We start from the raw sequence: 26715 nt of genomic DNA, 5'->3' as shown, positions 1-26715 counted from the left end.
ACAATTAAATTCTTTTCCTGGGAGTTCTCTGAACCACTGAACACATAGGACGCACCGCTACTGCAAATTTCAAATTGTCTACCTCAGCTACAGTTGTTCACTCAACTATTACCACGGCGAAGCCAAATACACAAACTAAAACAACAAAATATTGGAGAGATATATGAATTTCTTAAAGTGGTCTAGATCTGTAACTTGAATTACCTGCTGCTCACTGGGATGGCATGATGTTTCAAAGTTCTATATGCCATTACAAACAAAGGCAGAGATGCAGGTGGGAGCAAAATGTGTCTTTCTTCTTTCAGTTGGTGTGTGGAATGGATATTGTGGCAACCGTGCTGGAAAGTTCTCGTCTCGGGATTTGAACGCACTTCCGGCAGAAGGGAGGGCGCGCGGGAAGGAAGGAGGCGCGGGAGACGAGGCGAGCTTCAGTGGGCACTGGGGCATGGTGCAAGGAAAGGAGAGGAAAAACGACGAGACGCTGGGCCACGGCAGAGAGGGGGAAGAAAAGCAACTGCGAATGAGAGGAGAAAGCCGGAGAAGTCTCCAGAAGCGCATCCTCTCGACATCCGTAGAAGCTACGCGAAGTAGTACATTCGAGAAAGTGTGATTTAGTAAATAAAAGGGGCAGGCACGTAAGCGGCGAGTTCAGTCTGTGAGCAGCGAGAACAGGAAGCAAAGCCAGTTTAGTTTGGACAGCCAGTTCAGTTTGTGAATCAGCAGCGTCCAGGCGGAAGCAACGCGTCTGGGAGTTTTGGGTTTGACGTGCCGTGAACTTGAGTAACTGTGGCACCATCCAGGCGGAAGCAATGCGTCCGGAAGTCTTGGGTTCGACGTGCCATGAACTTGAGTAACTGTGGCAGCGTCCAGGCGGAAGCAACGCGTCTGAAAAGTCTTGGGTTCGAAGTGTACCGTGAACTTGAGCGAGTGAGCTAAAAGAACTAGCCAAAGCAAACGAACTGAAAACTGAGAACTGACAGTTTTGTTGTACATAGTGCTTTGTGAACATTAGTTGAGATTAGGAGTACATTGTTGTTCTTCTCAATAATCCGCGTGAATTGTCATTGTCGTCTGTGGAGTGCAATAACGAATACTGTGTTGCTGTGTTGAGTGGAATACCCATTGTTGACGGGTGTATTTAAACTCAGAAATAAAAAGCCATTATTGTTTAATAAAAGTAACAGTATTGTTGAGTTAAAAGTTACAATATTATAAAATCGGTATTAAAAGGAAACTATTGAAGGAGTGCAGTGAAAATTAGTATTTTATAGCATAGTGATTACTAGCACTGTGAAATAACACTGTAATGAATATCCTTCACACCAACACTGCTGAATCTCATCTTGTGGAAACACAAGTGTTGAAGGGAAGTTATATTCGTACAGTGTAGCCTATGTTTATATTGTTGCATGTACACTGGATTTATTATTTCTTTCTAGTTCCTAGAGTATAACCAAAATTTACAGACAGTAAGTAAATTCCACCAAATATAAACCTATTTACAAGGCGCATCCAGAAAGTAGGTTTCCCTATTTAAAAAAAAAAAAAGAACACACACTCTTAGGAAAACATTTATTGGCAACAGGTACAGCAATGTTTCAGCTATTTTCAACATAGCCACCATCAGAATTGAGACACTTGTTGTATCGTGGGATCAACTTTTGTATCCCTCTGTCGCAGAACTCTGCCGCCTGTGAATGGAACCAGTGTGTGACAGACGTCTTCAGCTCTTCGTCATTGCCAAAACGCTCACCGGAGGACAGGAATTTCTTGTGGTGCAAGAAAACGTGAAAATCGCTGGGAGCAAGATCAGGACTGTAGGGTGGATGATCAAACAACTCCCAGCCAAATTCCGTCAAAACAGCTGCTGTGCGCCGAGCCGTATGTGGACGAGCATTGTCATGGAGGAGCAGTAAGCATTCCACGCCTCTTGTTTTGAATGGCATGTCGCAATTTTCGCAGTGTTTCACAGTAACTGTCAGCGTTCACTGTTTCACCTCTTGGAAGGAAGTCAATGAGCAGAATGCCCTTCCTGTCCCAGAACACCGTGCACATCACTTTCCGTACCGACAGCGTCTGTTTGAATTTCGTCCTGACCGGGGATCCACTATGCCGCCAATGCATTGACTGCTGCTTGGTTTCTGGGGTGAAGTGCGAAATCCAAGTCTAATCGCCCATGACGATCCTGTCGAGGAACTCATTGCCGTCATCGTGATACCGTTGCAGAAATGTCAGTGCTGCTCCTAAACATTGCATTTTGTGTTCGGGTGTCAGGTTTTTTGGCACCCACCTGGCACACATTTTTTTTGAACAGCAGGTGCTTAGTGACAATCTCATGCAACAAGGATCGCGATATCTGCAGAAAATGGCTGCTCAGCGCCATAATCGTGAAGCGACAGTTCTCCATGATGCACTGCCGCACCAGCTCAACACGATCATCATTGATGAGGGACGGTCGCCCACTGCGCTCTTCATCATGGACACTTTGACGACCTTCGGAAAACTGCCTATACCAGCGACACACCATCTGCTTACTCATGATGTTCGGCCCTTAGACCTGACAGAGCTGCCAATGAATTTCAATTGGCACAATGCTTTGTGCATTAAATAACTTTATCACCGACCGAATTTCGCAGGCGGTGGGAGAAGGAATAAGAGCTTCCATTTCGAACCACTGCTGCCACGCTACTGGCACCAGGCAGGACCTGTCCGGCTGGCATATGATTGATACGTCATAGATCTGTTACGCATGCGCAATTGACACGGCTAATTACGTTTACTTTCAAGGGGAAAAAAATCGGGGAAACTTACTTTTTGGATGCGCCTCGTAATTGAAGGATAAAGTTTTCATAAATAGATTTTTTTTTTTGCATATTTTGAATTGATAAAAATTTTATGGCCACTACAAATAAATCAATTAATGTTTCTGGTCCTTCACTTGAATTTTTGACCATGTCATTCTTGATGGATGAGTGGTTATACGAGGCACTGCAGATAATTATTAGGGATGAACTCAACAACGAATCTCGATTACAGGTTCGTCCCTACCTCTAATATCTACAACAGCTCGTACATTCACCATTATTCACAAAGTTCATGTGTTCAAATTCGTCTGAGAATACGATTTTTAAGAGTGATAAAAATCTTTAGCAATGTTTCCTTTGTAAGAGAAATGAAGTTACAAACCCTTGTCACAGACTTACAGCATGTGAAAGACCTTGCCCTTAAATGATAATGCTGCAGGCAAAATTCATCATTTGTTTCTTATCCATGTCAAAAATTCAATTTTATTACTTTTCATTGTCACCTATCATCATCAGAAGTAATGAATTCAGCCATACAGGTACCCTCACCTCAGGAATTAAATTAAAATCTGTAAGTTTAGTAGAGGTCCTTCATCATCCATATCTGAAGACATTAAAAAACAACAATTATTTTACATGTAATGAAAAATTCTTTATTATGAAGACATTGTTCTCTTCTGTTTTCACCTAGTTTTGTAACTGACATACATTTCTGAACTCCTGAGTTATATTTGCTGAATAAAAGCATTCAGTCAGACCATCAGTAGATTGAGTAACATGAGAATATAATTGTGAAGAAGTAAAACTGTTATCTTTCAATGCAGTAGATGTTTCTTGAATAGAACACAAAGAACTAACCATTTTATTTATTCTTACTGTAGAAGTAGGTTCTTCAATTGTTACTCCAGAATCTACATCATTTCTTGATTTGATTTCATTCCTATTGCTCCGGTCCTTAGCAATAATTGATGTATCACTGGTGTCTATTCTTTGAATTAACTTTTCAGCAGCAGCACAATTATTAAAGTTCGCGGTTTCCTTCACACTTGTAGTCTTTCCATGGTGACGGCACTTAATGTGTTTATTATAATTGGCCCAGTTAGTGAAATCCCTCTTGCAAACATTGCAACTGTATGGACGTTCTCCAGTATGCTGTCTTCTATGAATCTGCAACCAGAATATTAATTAAACTAATTTTATTATAATCTTACAAACTGTACTGCATAGATATTCCTTCTTCTTTAGCACAACATCTTTAAACATCTTGCTTGCAACACTGCTCATATTCTAGCAATCAAAGGCATACAGGTGCGAGATGGCGTCTTCCTATCGCAATTGAAATTCACCGCAAGGGTTAAATATCAGTTCTATCAGGATTTTTGACCCGATCAGAGACAGGGAAATTCCAGTTAGTTGATGGGGTTATGGGTCATTAATGCAATACAGAAATTACCGTATTTTCTCGAACACCCTGCGCACTTCTCCCCCCTCGAAATACACAGTAAAAAAAAAAAATTGCGGATACACGGCTTACTTGAAATGAAGTTGACAACATTGCCCGATTTTCCTCCGTATAACTTCTAAAGTGGCAGCACATGCCATTATCTTTGTTTGGAGCAGTGGCGTGCGGTAGTGTGACGTTAAGAGAAGCGTATGCCATTGCTCGACTGGGCTTCGATGCCTGTTGCCTACATACAAGCTTCCATGGAATCGCTTCCCCGAAAACGTCATCACCGCATGCCTCTGGTGTGGAGATATTTCAATTGTTAACTCTGTTTAATAGTGTTTAGATTAGTATTAGGCCTACATATGTCAGAATCAAGTGCAAGCATATATTTTCTGCGTCTTATATTTTCTAATCTGAAAATGAATACCACTAAATGTATGAGATTGCGATCCTTCACTTGCAGCAAATTATTTATCAAAGATGCTGGGGAACATGAAAATGAAATCATGCTGTAGCCTGTAAATTGCATCAGAGACTGGAGAATCTTGTTCCAGGATAAAATTTATTGTTAACTGTATTTGTGTTTAATTGTTTTTAATTTGTCGTGAATACATTTATTGAAAGTTTTATTTTTATAATTTTTTGTGCCTTTCAAAAGTGGGGTGCACAGCTTATTCGGGGGTGCAGGGTATTTTAGTAATGTGCCAAATCTCAACTACAATTTAACTCCCCTAGGTTTATAATGTAGAAGTCTGCTAGAGGAATTGCTTCAACCTCACAAATGTTTTAGGTAAGCAATAAAAAACAGTTCCTTTGCTTTGAGTTAGGTCCCTTAGTTCAGCCTTAAAAGCCTATTAATATTGGATAAGAATTTTAATTTCCTGGATGTGACTCCCCAGTGCTCTAGAAAGAAACTTAATGATGGAAGATAAAAAGTATTGGAAGAGAAATTGGTTGGGTCCCTTTGGATCAAAAGGAGCAGATGGCATTGAGACAGAGTTACTCTGTGGAATGAGCAGAAAGTTCCTCGTCAGAGCCTCCGAATAAGTTTTATTTTTCAAGTACCCATATTACTCCCACAGGTGATGAAGAGTTTGTGGTATGGAGAAGGTATCATACCCCAACAGAATCGTAAGCAACATTTCATTTTTGCAGTCTTAGTGTTATTCAACACTCAGCACATTGTTACCAACGTTCAAATTGGGTAGAACAGAAGCAGTATTAGCCAGCAAGTGGAGGATCATTCTTATCAGGAATTCTCCCACGTTTCCTAACTCCATATATACTCCTAAAGCTTGGATGGATGGGTGGTAACAGCACCTTATGGGACTGCAGAGGAAATTCAGTGTAAGCAAGAAATGGGCAACAAATTTCTCTGTGATTGGACCATTTTAGATGGTCCTGAAAGAGAAGTAAAAGTAGGAGAATATCTCATGTAATTTTAACAATAACAATAATAATACTTACTTACTTGCTGGCTTTTAAGGAACCTGTAGGTTCATTGCCACCCTCACATAAGCCCGCTATTGGTCCCTATCCTGAGCAAGATTAATCCAGTCTCTACCATCATATCCTACCTCCCTCAAATCCATTTTAATATTATCTTCCCATCTACGCCTCGGCCTCCCCAAAGGTCTTTTTCCCTCCGGCCTCCCAACTAACACTCTATATGCATTTCTGGATTCGCCCATATGTGCTACATGCCCTGCCCATCTCAAACGTCTGGATTTTATGTTCCTAATTATGTCAGGTGAAGTATACAATGCATGCAGCTCTGCATTGTGTAACTTTCTCCATTCTCCTGTAACTTCATCCCTCTTAGCCCCAAATATTTTCCTAAGAACTTTATTCTCAAACACCCTTAATCTCTGTTCCTCTCTCAAAGTGAGAGTCCAAGTTTCACAACCATACAGAACAACCGGTAATATAACTGTTTTATAAATTCTAACTTTCAGACTTTTTGACAGAAGACTTGATGACAAAAGCTTCTCAACCGAATAATAACAGGCATTTCCCATATTTATTCTGCCTTTAATTTCCTCCCGAGTGTCATTTATATTTGTTACTGTTGCTCCAAGATATTTGAATTTTTCCACTTCTTCGAAGGATAAATCTCCAATTTTTATAGTTCTATTTCGTACAATATTCTGGTCACGAGACATAATCATATATTTAGTCTTTTCGGAATTTACTTCCAACCCTATCGCTCTACTTGCTTCAACAAGAATTTCCGCATTTTCCCTAATCGTTTGTGGATTTTCTCCTAACATATTCACGTCATCCGCATAGACAAGAAGCTGATGTAATCCATTCAATTCCAAACCCTCTGTGTTATCCTGAACTTTCCTAATGGCATATTCTACAGCGAAATTAAAAAGTAAAGGTGATATAACAATAATAATAACAACAACAACAATAATAATAATAATAATAATAATAATAATAATAATAATAATAATAATAGAAGTGGTGAGAATGAGTTAGTCCAAAAAAATTTAAATTATGCTTTATTAATGACACTCGCAACTGCAGAGGGTATATCAGCATCGCCGGTGTGCCGGAATTTTGTCCCGCAGTTCTTTTAAATGCCAGTAAATCTACTGACATGAGCCTGTCGCATTTAAGCACACTTAAATGCCATCGATCTGGGCCAGGATCGAACCCGCAACCTCGAACACAAAAGGCCACCACTATACCGACTACGCTACCCAGGCCAACATTAGTCCAAAGCCACAACTTTAACAAAAATGGTTTGTTGTGCGAGTTCATTTCTTAATGATATTGGTAAGCTACTGGTAAAATATTATAAAAATTACTCAATAAATGTCATAACTATACACCGAAGAAATTATGGTACCGCACTTAATAGTATTGAACCCTAAACCTTTAATATGCTTTCCTGTAAAATGTTATCAGTGTGGCTTAGGACTATGTATATTATTCTTACCCCTTCAATAATAATAATAATAATAATAATAATAATAATAATAATAATAATAATAATAATAATAATAATAATAATAAATCTTATATACTCACCACATAGACACCCTGAAAGCGAAACTGGCGACTGCAGAACTCGCAGTGGTATGGCATAGCACCTGTGTGGATACGAGTGTGTAACTTAAGCGTACTGTTCTCCCTGAACTGCTTCCCACACACATCACACTGATGTGCTTTCACATTAGAATGTGTTGCCACATGTTTCTTCAGCAAATAAACCGTCTTGCACCTGTTACATAATATGCATATTAATCATGAAAACCACCTATTATTAAGATTTTCTTTCTTCTCTCAATATTAACTTTCTTCAAGGGATAAAGATACGAATTCAATAATGAGGAGTAAAATTAACATTGCATTATAGAATTTGAAACTTTCGTCGTTGTTGGGTTGTGGTATAGTTTTCCAATGTTTCAACTATATGGAAAAGCTCCTAACATTTCCGAAATACAACAAACTCTCGATTATCTGGCTAAACACTGGAAAAATGCGCATGGATAACTGAAAACACGGATAATACGATTTTTGCTTTTTTACTGTAGGCTGAACCTTTTTATATACTAGACATACAATACTTTGTTTTAAACTGCAATATCCAAACATTTAACACATTCAATTATCACTTTTAATAATAAAGTTGGTTGGTTGGTTGCTAATGCTCGGCATTTTGGAGTCCTTCCATTTGCCTTCTTGCTTCCCAGTACTGTAAAAGTATAAAATAGTCTAATATAAAATTATAAAATACTTACGATTCCTATTGTTGGCAAAAATGTAATACAGTTACACAGACCATAAAAATGTTATTTTCTATCGTTTGGTGAAAATTCGTTGCAACATTCAGATAATGCCCATGTGTTCCTTCAGAATATTGGAGCCCTGCTGCTGTCTCCCCTCATGTTAGAAACTGAATGCATGCTTAACCTCTCGCCTGAGCAACTGGTCGAAGAGTGGCTTCTGGCGCCTGGCGGTCTGAGCACCAGATGGCCAAAGCTAAGGAGGAAGACAATATTTTTCGCGGGTGTTGTGACATATGCAGCATCATCAAGCCTCAGGCCACACTAAGGGGAGGAGACATGGCGTGCATCTCGGATGGGTATATAAGACGGACTAGCTTCCGTAACATTCATTCACTCACTGGCAAGGGAACAGCTCTAACGCGTTCTCAGCCATGAGCGACATTTTACCGACCAGGTTTACTGCCATTTCTTGCTTGGATGTGTTCATACATGGCCACCACCTCGGGAACAGAGAGCCGTCTGCACTCTTGTCTCTCTCACCCATTACCTACCCTATAATCATAAATATATTTCTCCTACACAACTTACAGACCTCCCCTTTCTTATTCTCCTGCCCTTGATATTTCATTCCCCGAATTGCGAAACTCCTACTTTCTCCTCAACATCCTCTGGCGTCGGTAATTACTTTTCCTTGCTCTTGTGTCGGAAAGTCGCGAGCCACGGCTTGTTGATCCTCCGATAATCTACTTTTCCTTGCTCTTGTGTCGGAAAGTCGCGAGCCACGGCTTGTTGATCCTCCAATAATCTACTTTTCCTTGCTCTTGTGTCGGAAAGTCGCGAGCCACGGCTTGTTGATCCTCCGATAATCTACTTTTCCTTGCTCTTGTGTCGGAAAATCGCGAGCTATGGCTTGTTAGATCCCTCGATTGCGAGAACTAGCCAACTACCTGATTCCATCTCTCTCGTTATTCTGCTCCCCCACATCATACCACATCAGGGCAAGCTGGCTCTTTTTCTACTCTAGGCACTCCCATTACCTCTGCCTCCCTCTCACACAAATCTTACTATCATCCATTGTAACCCTTCACAGATCGACTTCTCAGGACGAACTTCTAAATTACCAATTTATACTGCGACCCTTCTGTTTCCCCTACCCCAGAAGCAGGGAAAAGCATCTAATATTATTTTCTTGTTATTTTTCAATAAACAAATATTGTTAAATAGTCTTCCTTTTCTTCACTATAATAACACAGCATCTCCTTTAAACTTCAGCCCTCTTGTCCTGTCATTCCTGTTTCCCCTCTCTCCACCTCGATGACACACCAGAGGGAGGAGACTGGTACACGACAAAGTAATCAATAATGTTCTTTTGCTTTCGAGATTCATTTAAGTTACGAAGTATAACATGCAACACCATCAGTGTAATTAAAACACCAATGTCCCATATAATCTAGAACAGTATCAACACACTCCAAAGCTGTAACGTCCACACACATGTCTTCCCTTACTGTTAGGACCTCTTCTTCCCACCTCTACACTTCAGTCATTCCTTAGACGATATTGTCACATGCATCCAACAGAACCACTCTTGAACATTTTCACTGTCCATATTTTCAAATTCTTCAATGCAGCAATCAACGTGATGATAACAGATGATTGATTTTCCTGTGTAGGAAATCCTGAGAGTCGTCATCTTCCACTTCTTAGCCATCATTCTACAGTTTAGTTCATTCAGTCTGTAATAAAACACACTGTCTAGGTCCAACAAATGGAGCAGTTTCCTTTCATGGGCAGTACTTATAACTGTACATACATTGAAGGGAACAATAAGAATAGCATGGATTGTTGTGGCTAGTATAACAAGTGTTCAACTAATTAATAATAGTTTCCTCTGTTTCGTCTGGTCATCAGGTGAGAAATATACATAACTACAAGCCTTACAAAAAGATTTGCATCAGAAAGTAAACTGGAAAGAGGTAGCTTGTTATGGACAGATCATTTTTACATCAAGGTTACTTTGAGACTTCTGCACACAATTTCAAGCTTATTTACATGTATTAAAAATTTCGTAACAAAAATAAAATAAATTTCAGTAATGCCGCGATAATTCACAAACTAGATAATCCTCACAGAAATCGAGAGCTTGCTGTACAGCAGAATCAAGCTAATCCAAACTGTTCAGTTTAAAAAATTTTCGGAATATCCAAAATCATAACTGCAACACAACATATGATCATAAAACTTAATCATATAAAGACTGCTGAGAAATTGGATTGTTATGTATGTGCATGCATGTGTAAGTCATGAGTTGAAAGCTGTAATGAACTGATCTCTATGTACCAGTGACTAAAGAATAATGAGAACTGTTATCTTATATATAAAAGTCAATGTGGCTACGTATGTATATATGTATGTACTCTATATAAATCTACACGCTTTGACCGATATTTGTTAAAGTTTCCACATTTAACCTTCATAACCAGGAGAAGAACAAAGGCTACATTAAAATCGGACAAATGGACGTTAAATTAATTTAAAAGATAAAAAAATAAAAATAAATACGATGAAACATTGATGTATAATATTAAAATGCAATCTTATACAGTCAATTGTTCTTTATTATTGTCTGTTGTATTCAACATCGACTTCCATGAGGCCATGGAAAAATAACACGACATGAAATAAGATTGATTTTCTATTATTTTACTCGTATTTCTGGCAGTGTGGAAGAAGACCTAATGGCATTAACTACGTCAGAATATAAATAAATAAATAAATGAATAAATAAATAAACCAAAATAAATAAATAAACCAAAACAAATAAACATATATTTAAACAGTTGAACGTAAGGCACATGATGAAATGTTTTCTTTCCGATGCCTGATCTACAGATGATTAAATTGAGTTAACCCTGGCAGGCTTTTGGCTAAGAAGTTCATTAATTCAAGTACGTGAACGATATAGAAAGATTCATTTTTTTAGGGATGAGGAAAGCTTAGTAAAGACAATTCGTTTTGGTTGTCTGTAGTTGGATTTCCGAGATTTCCGAAAAGCCTAACAACCAATTTAATGAAAAATAGAAGCAGAAAGGAAAACACAGGCAACAACGGGTGATTTCAGCTAGTATTAAATGTTAACAAACTTTTTTTCTTATGACTACTATAATTTCGTTTTTTTGAAGACAGTACTACATTTTGATATCTTAAAAAACATTGTAAAACCATTTTTCGTTGGCAAATATTATTTTTTCTTCTTTACTTCTCTTAAGTTTAGAAATTTGACGACTTTTCCATTTCGGTTTGAATTACCTGAAATTTCGGACTAGCAGGGGTCTACTGTAGCTGCTAGTTCTACCATCATAAATACAGGCACATAATAGCAACTTTTTTTAACTGGGAAATTTTTGCCTTAATTTCGGTTGATAGCCTCACAAACAGTAACATTTGGAAATGACCAATCAGATTTAGAAGCAAAATAAACATAGGAAACTCAACTTTTCAGGAATATTAACCAGACAATAGAAGATTTTAGTAATTATTATATAGAAGGGACTTGGATTTGCAGTACATACAACAAAAATAAAAAGTAAAATAAATAAATAGAAGCGAAAAATGTTAATGATGTACCTCTTATTCCCAAGAGGCCATGTCAGTACCACACTTTCATTTGGACATAGACAGTTCAGTGCAAAAGTATCTATTACAGGATTGGGCGAGGTTATGTAATCAACTGAAATTAATATACCGGTATTACCTTAAAACTTAAACATAAAAGAAGAGTTCGTAATAAAATTAATTTTATGAAAGCAGTAAAAATTTTATTGTAATATTGGTATTTTTTTTATTACTATCACTGAGTTAAATAAATACTCATATAAAGACTTTCCATTAAGCATTTCTGATACCTTTTTCCACAGAGTTCACAGCAATGAGGACGTTCACCAGAGTGTGACATCATATGATAAGCTAATCCCTGCTTCACCACAAAACTTTTGCCACAAATGTCACAAGTGTAATCACGAGCACCAGAATGTGACTTCTTATGCAAGTCCAAGGACTGCTGGGTTTGCAACCTGTAGAAATACAACATGATTTCTTATTTTTAAACACAATATAGTACATTTTGAATCTTGCGTACACCACTTTTAACACTTGAATATAATTAATTGATGAACTAGTGGACTTACTCGTGTTAAATACACGAGTAAGTCCACTAGTTCATCAATTAACAATATAGTAGTAGTAATAATAATAATAATAATAATAGTGGTTTATTTTAATTAGCTGTTTTTATTGGGTTTTTACGATGCTGTATCAACATCTAGGTTATTTAGTGTATGAATGATATGAAGGTGATAATGCCGGTGAAATGAATCCGGGGTCCAACACCGAAAGTTAATTAGCTGTTAGTAAGCATAATTTTACAAGCTGAACTAAAGGGAGGGGCTACTCATTAATTAGCACTGGTCAGCTTGATGAGTTAATGACCCAATTTGGTATAATTTTCAATACCTAATTCCCTCTTTATCCTTTCCTATCCAGTCCTCTGACTGAACTCTTACTTCCTTCGACCCCATATAGTATTAGAGCATTCGAGGCCTAGGGGTTCATTTCACTTTCCTTCCTCCTCTTTCTACTTTTCTGTTCCTAGTGCTGACCTGCTATGGCACTAAAATCGTCCTCCAGTGGCTTAAGGAGGGAAAGCTGGTGATCAACAAGATCTCCCAGCTAGGTCCAATGGACCCGTCGACCAACAGCAGGTTGTATGTGAATGAAGTAGCCACCAAAACGTTAAAATATGGTGTTCACTTAAATCGGCTACAACTTCCCATTTAACCACTCCAACATGAAATGAGTACCATTAAGGTAAAATTATCCAGATGTAAAATAGTCCCCCAACTAAACATCTTACAATGGAATGGCGGTATAACATCAGCAACCTGCATAGAATTGGAATATATCAGTCCCCTAACTGCCCATTGTGCAACTCAAACCAAGAAATGGATTCGGAACACCTCAAAAACTGTGCTTCAGTGGCTGACAATGATAATATCTTTGAAAAATATTGGAGTGCAAGAGGTCAAATGACTTTACTGTCAAACGCCTGGCACTAGAAAACAACAACATTTTAACTAGCAGAATTAAGGTCATTCAGCCTTCTCTTCTGCTCAATCAGTATGATACAAAATTACTACAAAATTATAAACAAAACATAATTAATATAATACAATAACAATTCCTTTCATACTGTCCTCCATAGTCTTCTTTGCCACTTCAGCCGAGACTTGAGTGCTCAAACCTGAATGAAGGCAATTAACACTCCTAAAATAGTTTCTTCCAGAAGAAAAATGGGGTTCCATGTCAAAGTTTATGGCATATCAAAACATTCTGCCTGAGAGAGAGAGAGCTCCTGGAAAATTCACTGGACATTTTCTCAACCAAAGATCCTACTTCACAGACAGGTTTCTGCATGTCTTCTGAAACTACAAACGGTTTTGAAGCTCAAATCGGAAGAATATAAAAAATGGTTCCTAGCATCACAAAAAACATCGCTGAAACATGCAGACAGTAAAAGAATGGAATTGTGTTCAGTATTCTGTGCTAGAAAAAGAGGTAGGCACAATAGATCAATGGTGCTGAACTCTCAGATCTAACCTAACTCATCAGTAGGATTATTCTGTTTCATTTAATTCATTTTTCTTTCAATATAAGAAGAAATACAAATTTAAGTTTGCCACTTTTAAGGGACATTTTCTCCAAATTAAATTAAATTTGGTACCAACTAAACTTATTCAACGTGCTTCCATTTTCTCCATAAATTTCTGGCACTCATTCAGTTGGCTCTATATGCTGAAGGCTTCACTTGTGTTGGCTACACTCCCATAACAGATTGCTCAGCCTTATAGGTTATGACGACAACAACTTTGATCAATTTTACTATGCTGCCATCTAGCTGCTGCATAAGAAGTTACGTCATAACTCTCATTTGATTTGCATGGAGCAACTGTACTTCCATCTAGCAGTTGTTCTCAATTGATGGTGGCGATCCTGGTGGTTTTCTTCTTCATATGTTATATAATGTGATCAGTGAATAAGGAACAGCTCAACAATAAGCTCAATCGGAACTGGCCATTCAGAGCCAAGTAAACCAATGGAGCATCATATAGTTTCAACATGCCAGCTGTTTATAAAGATTTAATGCTATAATCAAAGCGAAAAAAGAAGAAATATAACAGTGTATTAGTTTCACAGATAGGCTTAAATAAATTAGTTATACCCATGTGAAGTGTTGTATAGCATCATTCAATCCACTATTTTCTTGAATTTCTTGGAAAGCATCCTTGACTCCATTTTTGTCATAGTGCATGTTTTTAGTATCTGTGGGTATACATCAGTTATTCATAGATTTCAAAAGGGCATTTGATTCGGTTAAGAGGGAAGTTTTATACAGTATTCTTATTGGATTTGGCATTCCCAAGAAACTAGTTTGATTAACTGAAATGTGTCTCAGTGAAACATACAGCAGAGTCCTTATAGGCCAGTTTCATATTTTTCCAATTCACTGCGGGCTAAAGCAAGGAGATGCACTATCACCTTTACTTTTTAACTTTGCTCTAGAATATTCCATTAGGAAAGTTCAGGATAACAGACAGGGTTTGGAATTGAATGGGTTACATCAGCTGCTTGTCTATGTGGATGACAAATATATTAGGAGAAAATCCACAAACGATTAGGGAAAACACGGGAATTTTAGTTATATACAATAGAAGTAATTTAATACAGTTATATGAACACTTTTTAATGATTGAATAAAATTAATAAAATCGGTTAAAAACCTGACATGTTTCGGAGGTGTGCTCCTCCATCTTCAGTGGTAGTACCACGACGTTGGTACAGATGTTCGACCGCGTAACGTCTTCCTTAAGCTACGTTACGCGGTCGAACATCTGTACCAACGTCGTGGTACTACCACTGAAGATGGAGGAGCACACCTCCGAAACATGTCAGGTTTTTAACCGATTTTATTAATTTTATTCAATCATTAAAAAGTGTTCATATAACTGTATTAAATTACTTCTATTGTATATAACTATCTCATTCATGAACACTGTTGTATCTGACCTAACTTATGTTATTTAATCACGGGAATTTTACTTGAAGCAAGTAAAGTGATAGGGTTGCAAGTAAATCCCGAAAAAAAAACAAAATATATGATTAACTCTTGTGACCAGAATATAGTACGAAATGAAAATATAATTGGAAATTTATCCTTTGAAGAGGTGGAAAAATTCAAATATCTTGGAGCAACAGTAATAAATATAAATGACACTCAAGAGGGAATTAAACGCAGAATAAATATGGGAAATGCCTGTTATTATTCAGTTGAGAAGCTTTTCTCATCCAGTCTGCTCTCAAAAAAGCTGAAAGTTAGAATTTATAAAACAGTTATATTACTGGTTGTTCTTTATGGTTGTGAAACTTGGACTCACCTTGAGAGAGGAACAAAGGCAAAGGTTATTTGAGAATAAGGTGCTTAGGAAAATATTTGGGGCTAAGAGGGATGAAGTTACAGGAGAATGGAGAAAGTTACACAATGCAGAACAATGCAGAGTGATGGCGGGCTTATGTGAGAGCAGCAATGAACCTTCGGGTTCTTTAAAAGCCATTTGTAAGTAAGTAAGTGGGTATAGCAGTAGGCCGTTTTTACTATTGTTGAGTTCCTGTTTCTGTTGTGTGTTGTCACTGGTTTGTGTTTATGTAACTAATTATACATTTTGATTAATGTTTATGATATTGTTGATTGAGGTGGTAATGAATCGTGACATGTAAATTTTCAATCTGGCATTTGCCTTTGTGACTGAGGGAAATCATGAAAAGCCCCAGCCAAATTGGTCGGTCACGGGGCTTGAACCCCGAGACCTCCCAAATGAGAGTCTCAAATGCTACCGTCTGAGCTAACTCGCTTAGTTAATTTCGTACCTTGTGATTATGTATATCAAATAAAATACACTACTATGTTAAAGAAAGTACGTGTTGTGTTTTATTACTTTAATTCGAGTTCAGATGTTGCATACAGTCGTTGAGATTTCCTTAAATCCCCTGTCTTTTCTTTCCTTTTTAACTTAGATTGCTGAGTGCAACTGAATCTGTGACAGAATATTCTAATGTATCTTGGAGCCTCATACATGCTTATTGCACACTATGTATGTATGTATGTATGTATCAACATGGGAAAACTCACTGTACTGACATTTTTTTTTTTTGGAAAAGTCTGAACTGACTCTATATTACTGCATTGTATTATTACACATTTTTATGGTACGAATTTTCTTAATATGCAACATAATTCATTGTTCTAATTATCCATTGATGGTGAATAAATGAATCCTCTTAAATGTTTCAACACTGCATTGTCCACATGCATACTATTTCAACATCAGAGGCTAGAGAATAACAATAATTCGTTTTTTGTGAGTTGATTACACTGTTTGGATCCTATATAGTAGGAATTTAAAAATAACTCTTCTTCATGAGAATAGTTAAATTACTGCACAATCAGTACATTTTATGAGCACACTGAAATAAATGACAGTGTTATCACAGTGGAAAGCAAAGCATCAAAACTAGATGACACCATTGTAATACGATTGGCTGCAGGCCTCCAAAAGAGACATGCCCAAATGTAATTCATGTCATGTTATTTTGTAGTCACTATAGTACGAGATGCACACATTAAAAAGGATATAAATTAATTCAAGAACAGTCCAGAAGAGTCAAGTGCTCAGCAAACTGCAATCCAAAATACCTGTGGCTGTGACATCGCCAGGTCCATGAATATCCTTCATGAAAAATTATGGTTTATTTAACGACACTCGCAACTGCAGAGGTTATATCAGCGTCACTGGTGTGTCGGAATTTTGTCCCGCAGGAGTTCTTTTACATGCCAGTAAATCTACCAACATGAACCTGTCACATTTAAACACACTTAAATGCCATCGACCTGGGCTGGGATCGAACCCGCAACCTCGAGCACAGAAGGCCAGTTCCTCATGAATGGATAGTTATTACATCTGTCTTCGACTATTGGATCCATGGGCAAAGCACAGTAATGCAACTTTGCTCGTCTATTTCATTTTGTGAATTATACTGAATATTAACAATGAAAATGGGAATACCCCAACATTATGTTCACTTTAAATTCCACTTAGGCATGTCAGCAGGGGCGTCTCGTCCTTTGGGGCTTTCGGGGCTTAGCCCCGCATGAAAATTTGCGTAATATATTATTTAAGATATTTACGAATAACTCTCAAATATAGAGGAAGTCTCGTTCTCTTTATAGTCAAGGTTTGGACTTCATCTATGCGGAGAGGTGCTATAGTCTTCTGTTGTGGAAGCGACAGATAAATTCTAGTCTGGAGATGCTAGATCCCCAATACAGACCTTAACAGGAGAGTATGACATAGTTCCTGGTTCAGCATAGCGCTCAGTGCACGGAGATGCTAGATCCTGTAACACGGATGTTGTGAGTGAAGGCACTGGGAGAGGAACGACTGTTGGGGCTCATTCAGTTCTGTCACAGCCGCATTTGTATCGCAGTAAAATAGTGGAATACAAGTAAAGGTAATGTAATTTTATGAGCAATAATGAAATGGCTTTTTAGTTTTAGTACCACGCATGACAAACTATAATTAAACAAATTCTAGGCCATGAGACACCACTGCATGTCAGCACTTTAACTCAAGTCTTCTGCATGCAAAGCCAACACTACTGGTGCATCTATCTAAGGTAAATGAACTTATTATTTTAATGTACCGAAGTACATATGATATTTCCATGCAGATATTCTGCGTCATCATACGATGAAAGAGTAATGGAACGGAGAAAAATTCTCTCCGGCGCCGGGATTTGAACCCGGGTTTTCAGCTCTACGTGCTGATGCTTTATCCACTAAGCCACACCGGATGACGTAGTGCAGAGGGCGGCCACTAGAGGGAACCCAAGAGTTGGAGCTTAATCTGAGACTATTCTAAACAGCGTCGGAGTTGTATCCGGTGTGGCTTAGTGGATAAAGCATCAGCACGTAGAGCTGAAAACCTGGGTTCAAATCCCGGCGCCGGAGAGAATTTTTCTCCGTTCCATTACTCTTTCATCGTAAATGAACTTAGCCTAAAAGTTACAAAAAATCACAGTTTTGTAAATAACTTACTGGTACCCTAAAGAAAGGCAGTTTTGACATCTTAAGGGGACACTCAACTATATTTTGGAACTTTTTTCCTATTTGACCAATCTTTTTCAAATTTGGAGAAAAAGTTTAATATACACATGAAAAGTAACATGCAAAATCTCAGCTCATTAGATCCAATACTTTTCAAAATAAAAAATATTTCAATTTTTAATCAATCATTAATTGAAATATCACTTTTAATGATCATTTTTTATTTTTTGGCTTTGTGAATTTGACTGTGAATAGGGGAAGAATTCTGCGTATTGATTTATTCTGTCACGTAAATTAGTGTAGAAATTTAATTTTTCATTTCTATGACAATTTTTCTCCAATTTTTAAGTTGAGTGTCCCCTTAATGATCACAATAACTATTATCATAAACACTTATTCCTTTCACACCTAATTAAAATCCTGATATTCGAACTAAAAACAATCAGCAGACATTTTTTTTTTATTTATTCTTATAAACTATCCATGGTGACCAGAGTCAATGGGGCAATGACAGGAGATAAGAGTTTGACAGGAACATATTTCATATTTTATTCAGCAATTTCACAAAAATTGCCATGTAAAATCTCCAAAACTGTCAGCTGACTTATATTAGCATACTGAAGAGCATTATACTCACAATTTACCACAGTCACAGCACGAAAATCCATTCTGATCCGTCTGATGAACACGGCGATGAGTGTACAGAGAACCAATCTGACGAAATGTTTTGCCACATTCTGCACAGACATAGGGTCGAGCACCAGAGTGAAGAACTTTATGGTTCTCCATAGCTTGTTTTGATGAGAATGACTTCCTACATTCCTCGCAACTGTTCATGAAAAAATCAATTTGCAACTGTAGCATTATTATTTTCTGCACGCATTGTATTCTTCACCTGACATAATTAGGAACATTAAATCCAGACATTTGAGATGGGCAGGGCATGTAGCACGTATGGGCGAATCCAGAAATGCATATAGTGTGTTAGTTGGGAAGCTGGAGAGAAAAAAGACCTTTGGGGAGGCCGAGACGTAGATGGGAGGATATTAAAATGTATTTGAGGGAGGTGGGATATGATGATAGAGACAGGATTAATCTTGCTCAGGATAGGGACCGATGGCGGGCTTATGTGAGAGCGGCAATGAACCTGCGGGTTCCTTAAAAGCCATAAGTAAGTACCGGTATTATTATTTCATATTACTAGAGATACCAATAAAAACAGAGTGAACAGCCAGTGCAATGCAGGTACTTGGCTTTGAGCCAAGCCACTTGCAGACTCCAGTTATGCAGAGAGCTTGCTATCGGTGATATGCAGTGTAGTATCAGTAATTCGATACATCATAAACTATTTAATGTAAAATATTACCAAATACAAACAGTTAAAATATAACTCACTCAAATCGAGAAAGAAGCTAACTGCCTGCCTTCTTGTTCCAAATATCATTGCGCCTGTGTAAGATATAAGGATGCATCACTAGTTGCAGTTCCTGTTGAGAAATGGAGGCAACGTTTTCATGGATGCTAATTTTCAGTTCTTCCAGAGTGTGTGGATTATTCTTGTATATTTCGTTTTTCAGAGTTCCTCAGAAATAAAAGTTACCCGAATTTAGGTCACGGATCAACAAGATCACACATTCCTACTGATAACCCTATCCTCAAATGCTCTATGAAGTTCCTCCATAAAACAATAGTCTGTGTATGATGTCACAGAAAGTATGCCTTTGTCTTTTTCCAAAGTATTCTGCCACACCACATAAGACCAACTATTCTCATAGAGTATTCAAGGATAGAATTATCAGTTTGAATGTATGGTCTCCTCAATTCCCTAACTCTAAAAAATAAATTATATAAAATAATCCACACACCCCAAAAGTACCTCCGAGTGAGGTTCTGGCTGATATGTACTACATCTATTTATTAGGCAGTACATCTCGCTTGATGATATGTGTCCGAGAAAGAACAATAGTTTATATACATCTGAAGTCTGATTAGTGTAATATGTATCTAGTCAGCGATGTATGCAATGGACGGGAAAGGAACTAGCCCACTACCCCATTATCTCCTGGCTTAGTTGCCTTAGATGCCTTATTGACACTTATGAGGTTCAGATCTGTCTTCGGACAGTTGACTAAATAACAACAATGCCCTGAAAGAACTGGAAAATAGCATCTTTCTCAACAGAACCTGCAGCTAGAGATAAGCTAATAACACTAGTCTGCGATGAAATTCCTGCCTCCAAATTTTTAATGTTTTTAGGGCATTTTTAGCACGCTGAAATCAAATTCAAAGCCAAAAAGTTCCTATCACGTACCATTTTTTTGTTATTTTAATTTTCTTATAATATATTACGACAATTTATAGCGTAATTATTTAAACTGTAATACTTTAACATATGTAGGTTTAGTATGTTAGGATATGAAAACAAAATGTATTCAACATATGTTTAAGGTGTTTATATTGAAAAACCAAGAACACTGGATGTTTCTTAGCACATAGGGGGTGCAAGGACATAAGGAAGTTAGGACGAAATAACGTGCAGCCATGTCATTATTTTTATTTGTGGAAGATAGAAATGTCAGCCACTCCTTGGTGAGAGACTGAACTCAACTCGTCTAGTTTCTCTCACATTTCATTAGTCTGCGTTTCAACTGGAAACGAAACGAAATCAGTTTTGTGGAGTATTGTGGAGTAGAATGTTGAAAGTTTTTAGTTCAGTAAGAAAGTATTTAATATGTTGCATCGAGGATGAACAAATAATCCAGACCACTTTTGTTATATAAGTTATGTAAGATATACACATTGCCTAAGCAGAGATGTATTATTACAGACTGTGAAAAAGTCATACCATGCCTATTTTGGAATCAAACTTGGAGACCAAAGTAAAGCTTGGGCACCACATAAAGTATGTAGAGTATGCACTGAAGAACTTCGTCATTTGATTAATTGGAGAAGACTGTTGCTACCTTTTGGAATACCTATGGTTTGGAGAGAGCAGTCGAACCATAGTAATGACTGCTACTTCTGTTTGTGTGATGTGAAGGAGTACGATTCTAAACATAAAAATCAAATCGTGTATTCAGTTGTTCGGTGAGCCATTTTACTTGTGCCTAATGTACCAATCCCTGTGCGACCAGAAAATCTTAAACAAACATCATTCTATTGGTACTGACAACGTGAAATAGGTTTTAAATACTTTTTCTCCGAAGATGATAATCTTGTATATTGCAGTAATGTGAAAGAATTTATGCTAAAACTTGGACTTCCAAACTATGACCTAAGTGAAAGAAGACCAATTCATTAATGCTTCCAAGCGAAGTTTAAAGGATTTCCTCCTTCATAACGGACACATTTTTGGTTCAGTGCCCTTTGCCTATTCAGTGATCCTCAAAAAATTATACACAAATTTGCAACTGCTGTTATTCCGACTAGACTATAGGAACACAACTGGCAAGTTTGTGAGGATTTCAAAGTTCTTACTATGTTGCTGGGTCAACAATCTGGTTTTACCAAATTTCTATGCATTCTTTGCCTGTGGGATAGTAGGGTACGAGTTGATCATTGGACTATGAAAGACTGGCCACCTCGACAAAATTTGGAAGTCGGTTGTAAGAATGTTGTGCGCCAAAGCCTTGTGAGTTCTACTAAAGTTGTTCTGCCATCTCTCCACATCAAGCTTGGCTTAATGAAACAGCTTGTAAAAGCTTTAAATAAGGAAGGAGGCTGTTTTAAGTACGAGTACATATGTGAGAAATTTCCACTACTATCTGAAGCAAATTGAAAGAAGATATATATTTAATGGTCCTGACATAAGAAAACATGTCTGGTGCAGCATTTAAAAACAGTATGGATGAAAAGGAGAAATCAGCATGGATGTTGTTTTGTGAAGTTGTTTTAAAATTTCTTGGCAACAAGGATCCTAATTACCGAAACATTGTGGCTAACATGCTTGAAACATACAAGGAATTTGGTTGTAACATGAGTATCAAAATTTTCTGTTTTCTCAGCTAGATTATTTCGCCGAAAATCTAGGATTTTTCAGCTAAGAGTAAGATGAACGATTTCACAAGGACCTGCAGGAGTTCGAAAGAAGGTACCAGGGACGCGGGAGCATCAGTATGCTTGGTGATTATTGTTGGATGTTAAAGCGTGAATACCCGAAGAGGAACAGGAGGACTTTCTCAACTAAGAAGCAAGTGGTGTAATTTTTTGTGCTAATTTATACATCCAATAGTGAAGTAAACAAGACAAAACAAAGCAAAAACACTCTAGTGACATGTATGAACAAGCGTACACATAATTTCAGCAAGTTGTGTCTTTTAAATATTGTTTTTGAATTTGAAATAAAAAAGTGAAATGAAAACGTTTGTGATGAAATTCACTTAATTACAAAATACATTTAAAGTGATTTTGCAAACAAACCTGACGTGATAGAAGCAAACGGATTGAAAATTCGGATTCAGCACATCGACATTATATAAAATCACATTACTTAGTTTAGGCAACAAACACAAAGTTGAAATTCGCAGGCTAGTGTAATTGTTAAACAGATGCAACAAACATCTGGAACAAGAAACCACACAGCTTCAACATCTTCATTCTCAATTTGGATGAGTAAATGATGTATTAACTGCTTATATTTGGTAATATTTTCAATTAATGGTTTGTGGTGCACTGAATTACAGTAAAACCCCGATTATCCATCACCCTATTAACCGATTGGTGGATTATCTGACTGTCTTTCTCTGTCGCAGAAAAAAATATGAAGTACATTATATTAGTACCAATTTTTTCTACAGAGTGTTTTTTTACAATAAAGTGGTGAATATTAAGAATTTTACTGTGGATATTTCATTTCCTATTAAAAATGTTTGATTGATAAATGAAATTTGATGTGATCTAACGATTATAATGATTGTTAAAGTTAATATTGAGTAGATCAGAAAATAGATAATTCGTATATTTTCTCCAATGTTCATGGCCACTAATATTCATCCCATATGAACCTTTATCCTTACGCATTATTGCCTACTCTTCGAGTGGTCGTACTGTTTAACTTCTATGAAAAATGTCTTCTACAAGTGTCAAAAGAAAACATGTTGTACTATGGAAAAAAGTGCCAGTAATTGAGTGGTTTGGGAAAGAGAAATGTGGTTCATTTCACATCACAATAGAAACAGGAATTACAAATTTGTGCGATTTAGGCTAATAAAAAACAAAATAAAAACTGTATAAAATTTGTAAATCTACAACATGAGACCTCTACTATTCCTATCTTTCCACAGACATAAGGAGATTCCTTGGACATTAAAAACCTGTTGTTGAAAACCATACTTAAGTACAATAAATAATGTTTTATTAACTGACTTATCGGAAAATCAAACATGAATTGTAACAAAACAGACTTATATTAGTGAACGCTACCTAGCGTATTAAAAGAAAAGACCATGGAGGAAATTACGAAAATATTATGTACTTAGTTTATGAAAACTTTTTATGCCATGGATTATCCGATTTTTTCGATTAACCGTTCACTCCACCCCCTTCATTACCACGGATAATAGAGGTTCTACTGTAATGATACCACATAGCATATTGCCGACAGCAAGCTGCTACCCCAGCCGTCACTACTGTCGTTGCCACCATCACAAAGAAATAATGTACATGCAAATATTTTGTAAATCCATACCTGTATTTACCATAATTTCTGTGTAGTCGTACATGTCTTGTAAACTTTCTGTACACAGCATACACTTTTGCACACTCAATACATTGATAGCGCACAGCTTGTCCATGCAACTTGAGATGATGATCTTTCAACTCCAGCAACGAAGTTAGTACAACAGGACAGTCTGTGCACTGCCAAGAGTAACACTCATCTAATCGCACACGTTGCAATGTATCTCCTTGTTTAGTTACCAATTGAAACTGCTTTGATGTGCCTTTACTTTTATTTACTTTGAACACCTCAAAGGATTTTCTCTTTGTCTTACAATGTACAACATTCCTCTTTCTTTCTTTTCTTTGTTCTGATATTACATCTTTCTTTCTTTGCTGATTTAATTTAAGCTGTGGTGGCTGAGTTAATTCTGAAAAGTAAAATTCACCAACATAAAAAGAATTCCACAAAACAAATTGAAAGAGAGCAATATGTACCATCATTTTTTGCATCACCATCATTATCAATGCTGCCATCATAATTTTCATTGTCACATTATCACATCAGTTAAATACAGGCTACGGAAAAAATATGTACAGAAAGTTCCAAAGTAAGAAGGTGGCACATAACACAGTATTTTAAGAATTTGAACAAGTGGTCTGCAGGTGTAAGATCCAAAGCTGCAATGATCAGGTTGAAAGTAAAATCGCTCACATTAGGATATAACAACATGTTGTTTGCTCCTCGGGAAACAAACTCTCCTATGGGATTTAATAAAAATGCATTTAATACATGTTTTTGGTTGGTCCAATCACTACAGTAGTTATCTTAAATCACTTCTTTTATAAAAATGCTTGTGGGCCAACCCGAACCCCGGCCTCCTGTAAGAGCGCCAGTCCTTATACACTCGTCAGTCAAGGCCTACTGACATAAATAAAAGCAATTAACAATAGATATCTCAGTCATGAAAACCTCATAAAATATCCTATCAATTGAATAATAGATCTTGCTACATACAACATAATTATTTTATAACTGATTTCTTATGCGTTTTTTTAACTCATCATATTAAATAGAAAAATGGAATAACTTCACAAAATGTGCACAAGGCACAAATTAATAAATATATCACCCTTAATAAATTAAATTTGCACAGTTCTACTCAGTAAACAATTTGCATACAAAAAAATCTGTGGTTCCAAAGCAAAAAATGAATGTCAATCCTACATTCTTAGTTCGGGCTTCCAGTGGCTGATCAGCAAACTAAGGTTTTTTTGTATTCATAAACCAGTGTTAACGATATGATATGAATCCTGTACAAGTAACCAGTCGATAGCCGGGGCTAGTTTAGCACGCTCGTAGCACGGACTAGCGAAATGTCTATGAATAGCATCCAATTTTTGTGCTAACAATATTATCGCGTTTTTAGCTTATGAAAATCAAACTTTTGTTAAAATTTATTTGTTTTAAAAAATTAAGAGTATTATTGTTTCTCGTGGACGTACCCAGAGATACCTTTTTAACACCCTCCTAACTTATTTTAGTTAAGAGTATTACGGACACTAATTTCAGATTGATTTACAATATAGGCCTATGACATTAAATCTAGTTTGTTTGTGCCTAAGCTAGTTATTAATTTTTGTGTGGCTATTTGCCTGCCTACTATTACCATTTTAGTGCCTATCAATCCTCAGTCTACATATTATATAAAAATAAATACTTATTCCGCAAATATTCAAAGATATGCCCATGAGAGTTCAAGAAAATGACTCATTAATTCTACAAAGAAATTATAAGAACAGCACAGAAAGATCTTTCGCAATAATATTATAATCCATTCTTACCTAATATGTTAGAATTGCTGAAACTACTGCATGGAACAGAATCTTTGGAGTCCGGAAGATGCTGCTGCTGTGAAAGCTGGCAATGAATAAGGGAAATTACTCATCTCCAGAATCCGTGTGTAGTATTGAATGACAGGGCAATCGCCATTAACATCCTTAAACATGTGTGCTAGTTTGATCTGTTTCGTCCTCACTCCATTGGGGATTGAGAAACGACAGTAAATGTGCTATCACGGGTTTCCCTGACCATATAGATCACCAAGGCGTAAAGCCATACCGTGAGATAATACAGAACTAAACACAGCAAATGACAAGAGTTATACGAAGTAATCCCTATTCCCTGAAATGACGCTCTTTTCCTTTGTAAGGAATATGGACTTTCGCTTTTCTCACAGGGAATCGAACCCTGGATCTCTAGTTCTTTGGTCACATATGCTATAATTTTTTCCATAAATGCTGCGGGCACACCAGAACAATACAAATATTTATTTATAGTCTGAACACCTACGCCATCCACATATCCTTCCCTTTGTACTTCCGCATTCAACAGAAGCAATGATTGAGCTCGAGAGCTTGCCTCAAAAAATTCTAAACTCTGTTCCAGTTTAAAACAGCATTCAAGACAAACCATCTTTGGCAATAGATCATCTGGCTGGATCTGAAAAGATGCAAAACTAATTAATGTGATGGAGCACTTACGCCATCATAGAAATACTTATAATTAATTACCCTTACTAACAGATACACGCAGACATAAAAATACGTACCTGAATCTGCAGACATTTTGCGATTTTTGAGCACAAATTTAGCGTCAAACCTTCTTCTTCGTAAATTCCGATGCCTGTCTTTTGTTTAGCACACAGTCGACAAAATTCATTTGCCATTCTTCACACCTAAAGCACAGCTGGCCTAAGGAAGAATATTTAGCTAATTCAATTTCATTCAAAACAATCAGAGAAATTAATATACCGGTAAAGATTGCATACTTCTATCACTAATCACAGTCTT

The 26715-nt window shown here is 37.0% G+C and overlaps 1 protein-coding gene across 2 annotated transcripts; it reads right to left on the bottom strand.

Annotated features, from left to right (window-relative positions):
• LOC138691052 (zinc finger protein 718-like) lies at positions 1-26715 on the bottom strand. Of its 2 annotated transcripts, XM_069812715.1 has the most exons (8): positions 26475-26712; positions 26216-26365; positions 25708-25783; positions 23894-24293; positions 18845-19036; positions 11897-12064; positions 7291-7483; positions 1-3971 (listed from the first exon to the last, which is right to left on the bottom strand). In XM_069812715.1, exons 1-8 carry the CDS (start codon positions 26589-26591, stop codon positions 3492-3494), a joined length of 1776 nt encoding a protein of 591 aa, XP_069668816.1. In that variant the 5' UTR covers positions 26592-26712; the 3' UTR covers positions 1-3491. The 2 variants fall into 2 exon arrangements, with proteins under 2 accessions (XP_069668816.1, XP_069668817.1); XM_069812716.1 differs by lacking the exons at positions 1-3971; positions 7291-7483 and adding an exon at positions 7490-9727 and having other exon boundaries at positions 26475-26715.

This window comes from Periplaneta americana, chromosome 16 (genome assembly GCF_040183065.1).
Source record: "Periplaneta americana isolate PAMFEO1 chromosome 16, P.americana_PAMFEO1_priV1, whole genome shotgun sequence".
Lineage (NCBI taxonomy): Eukaryota > Metazoa > Arthropoda > Insecta > Blattodea > Blattidae > Periplaneta > Periplaneta americana.
This window is presented reverse-complemented; position numbering and strand designations above follow the sequence as displayed.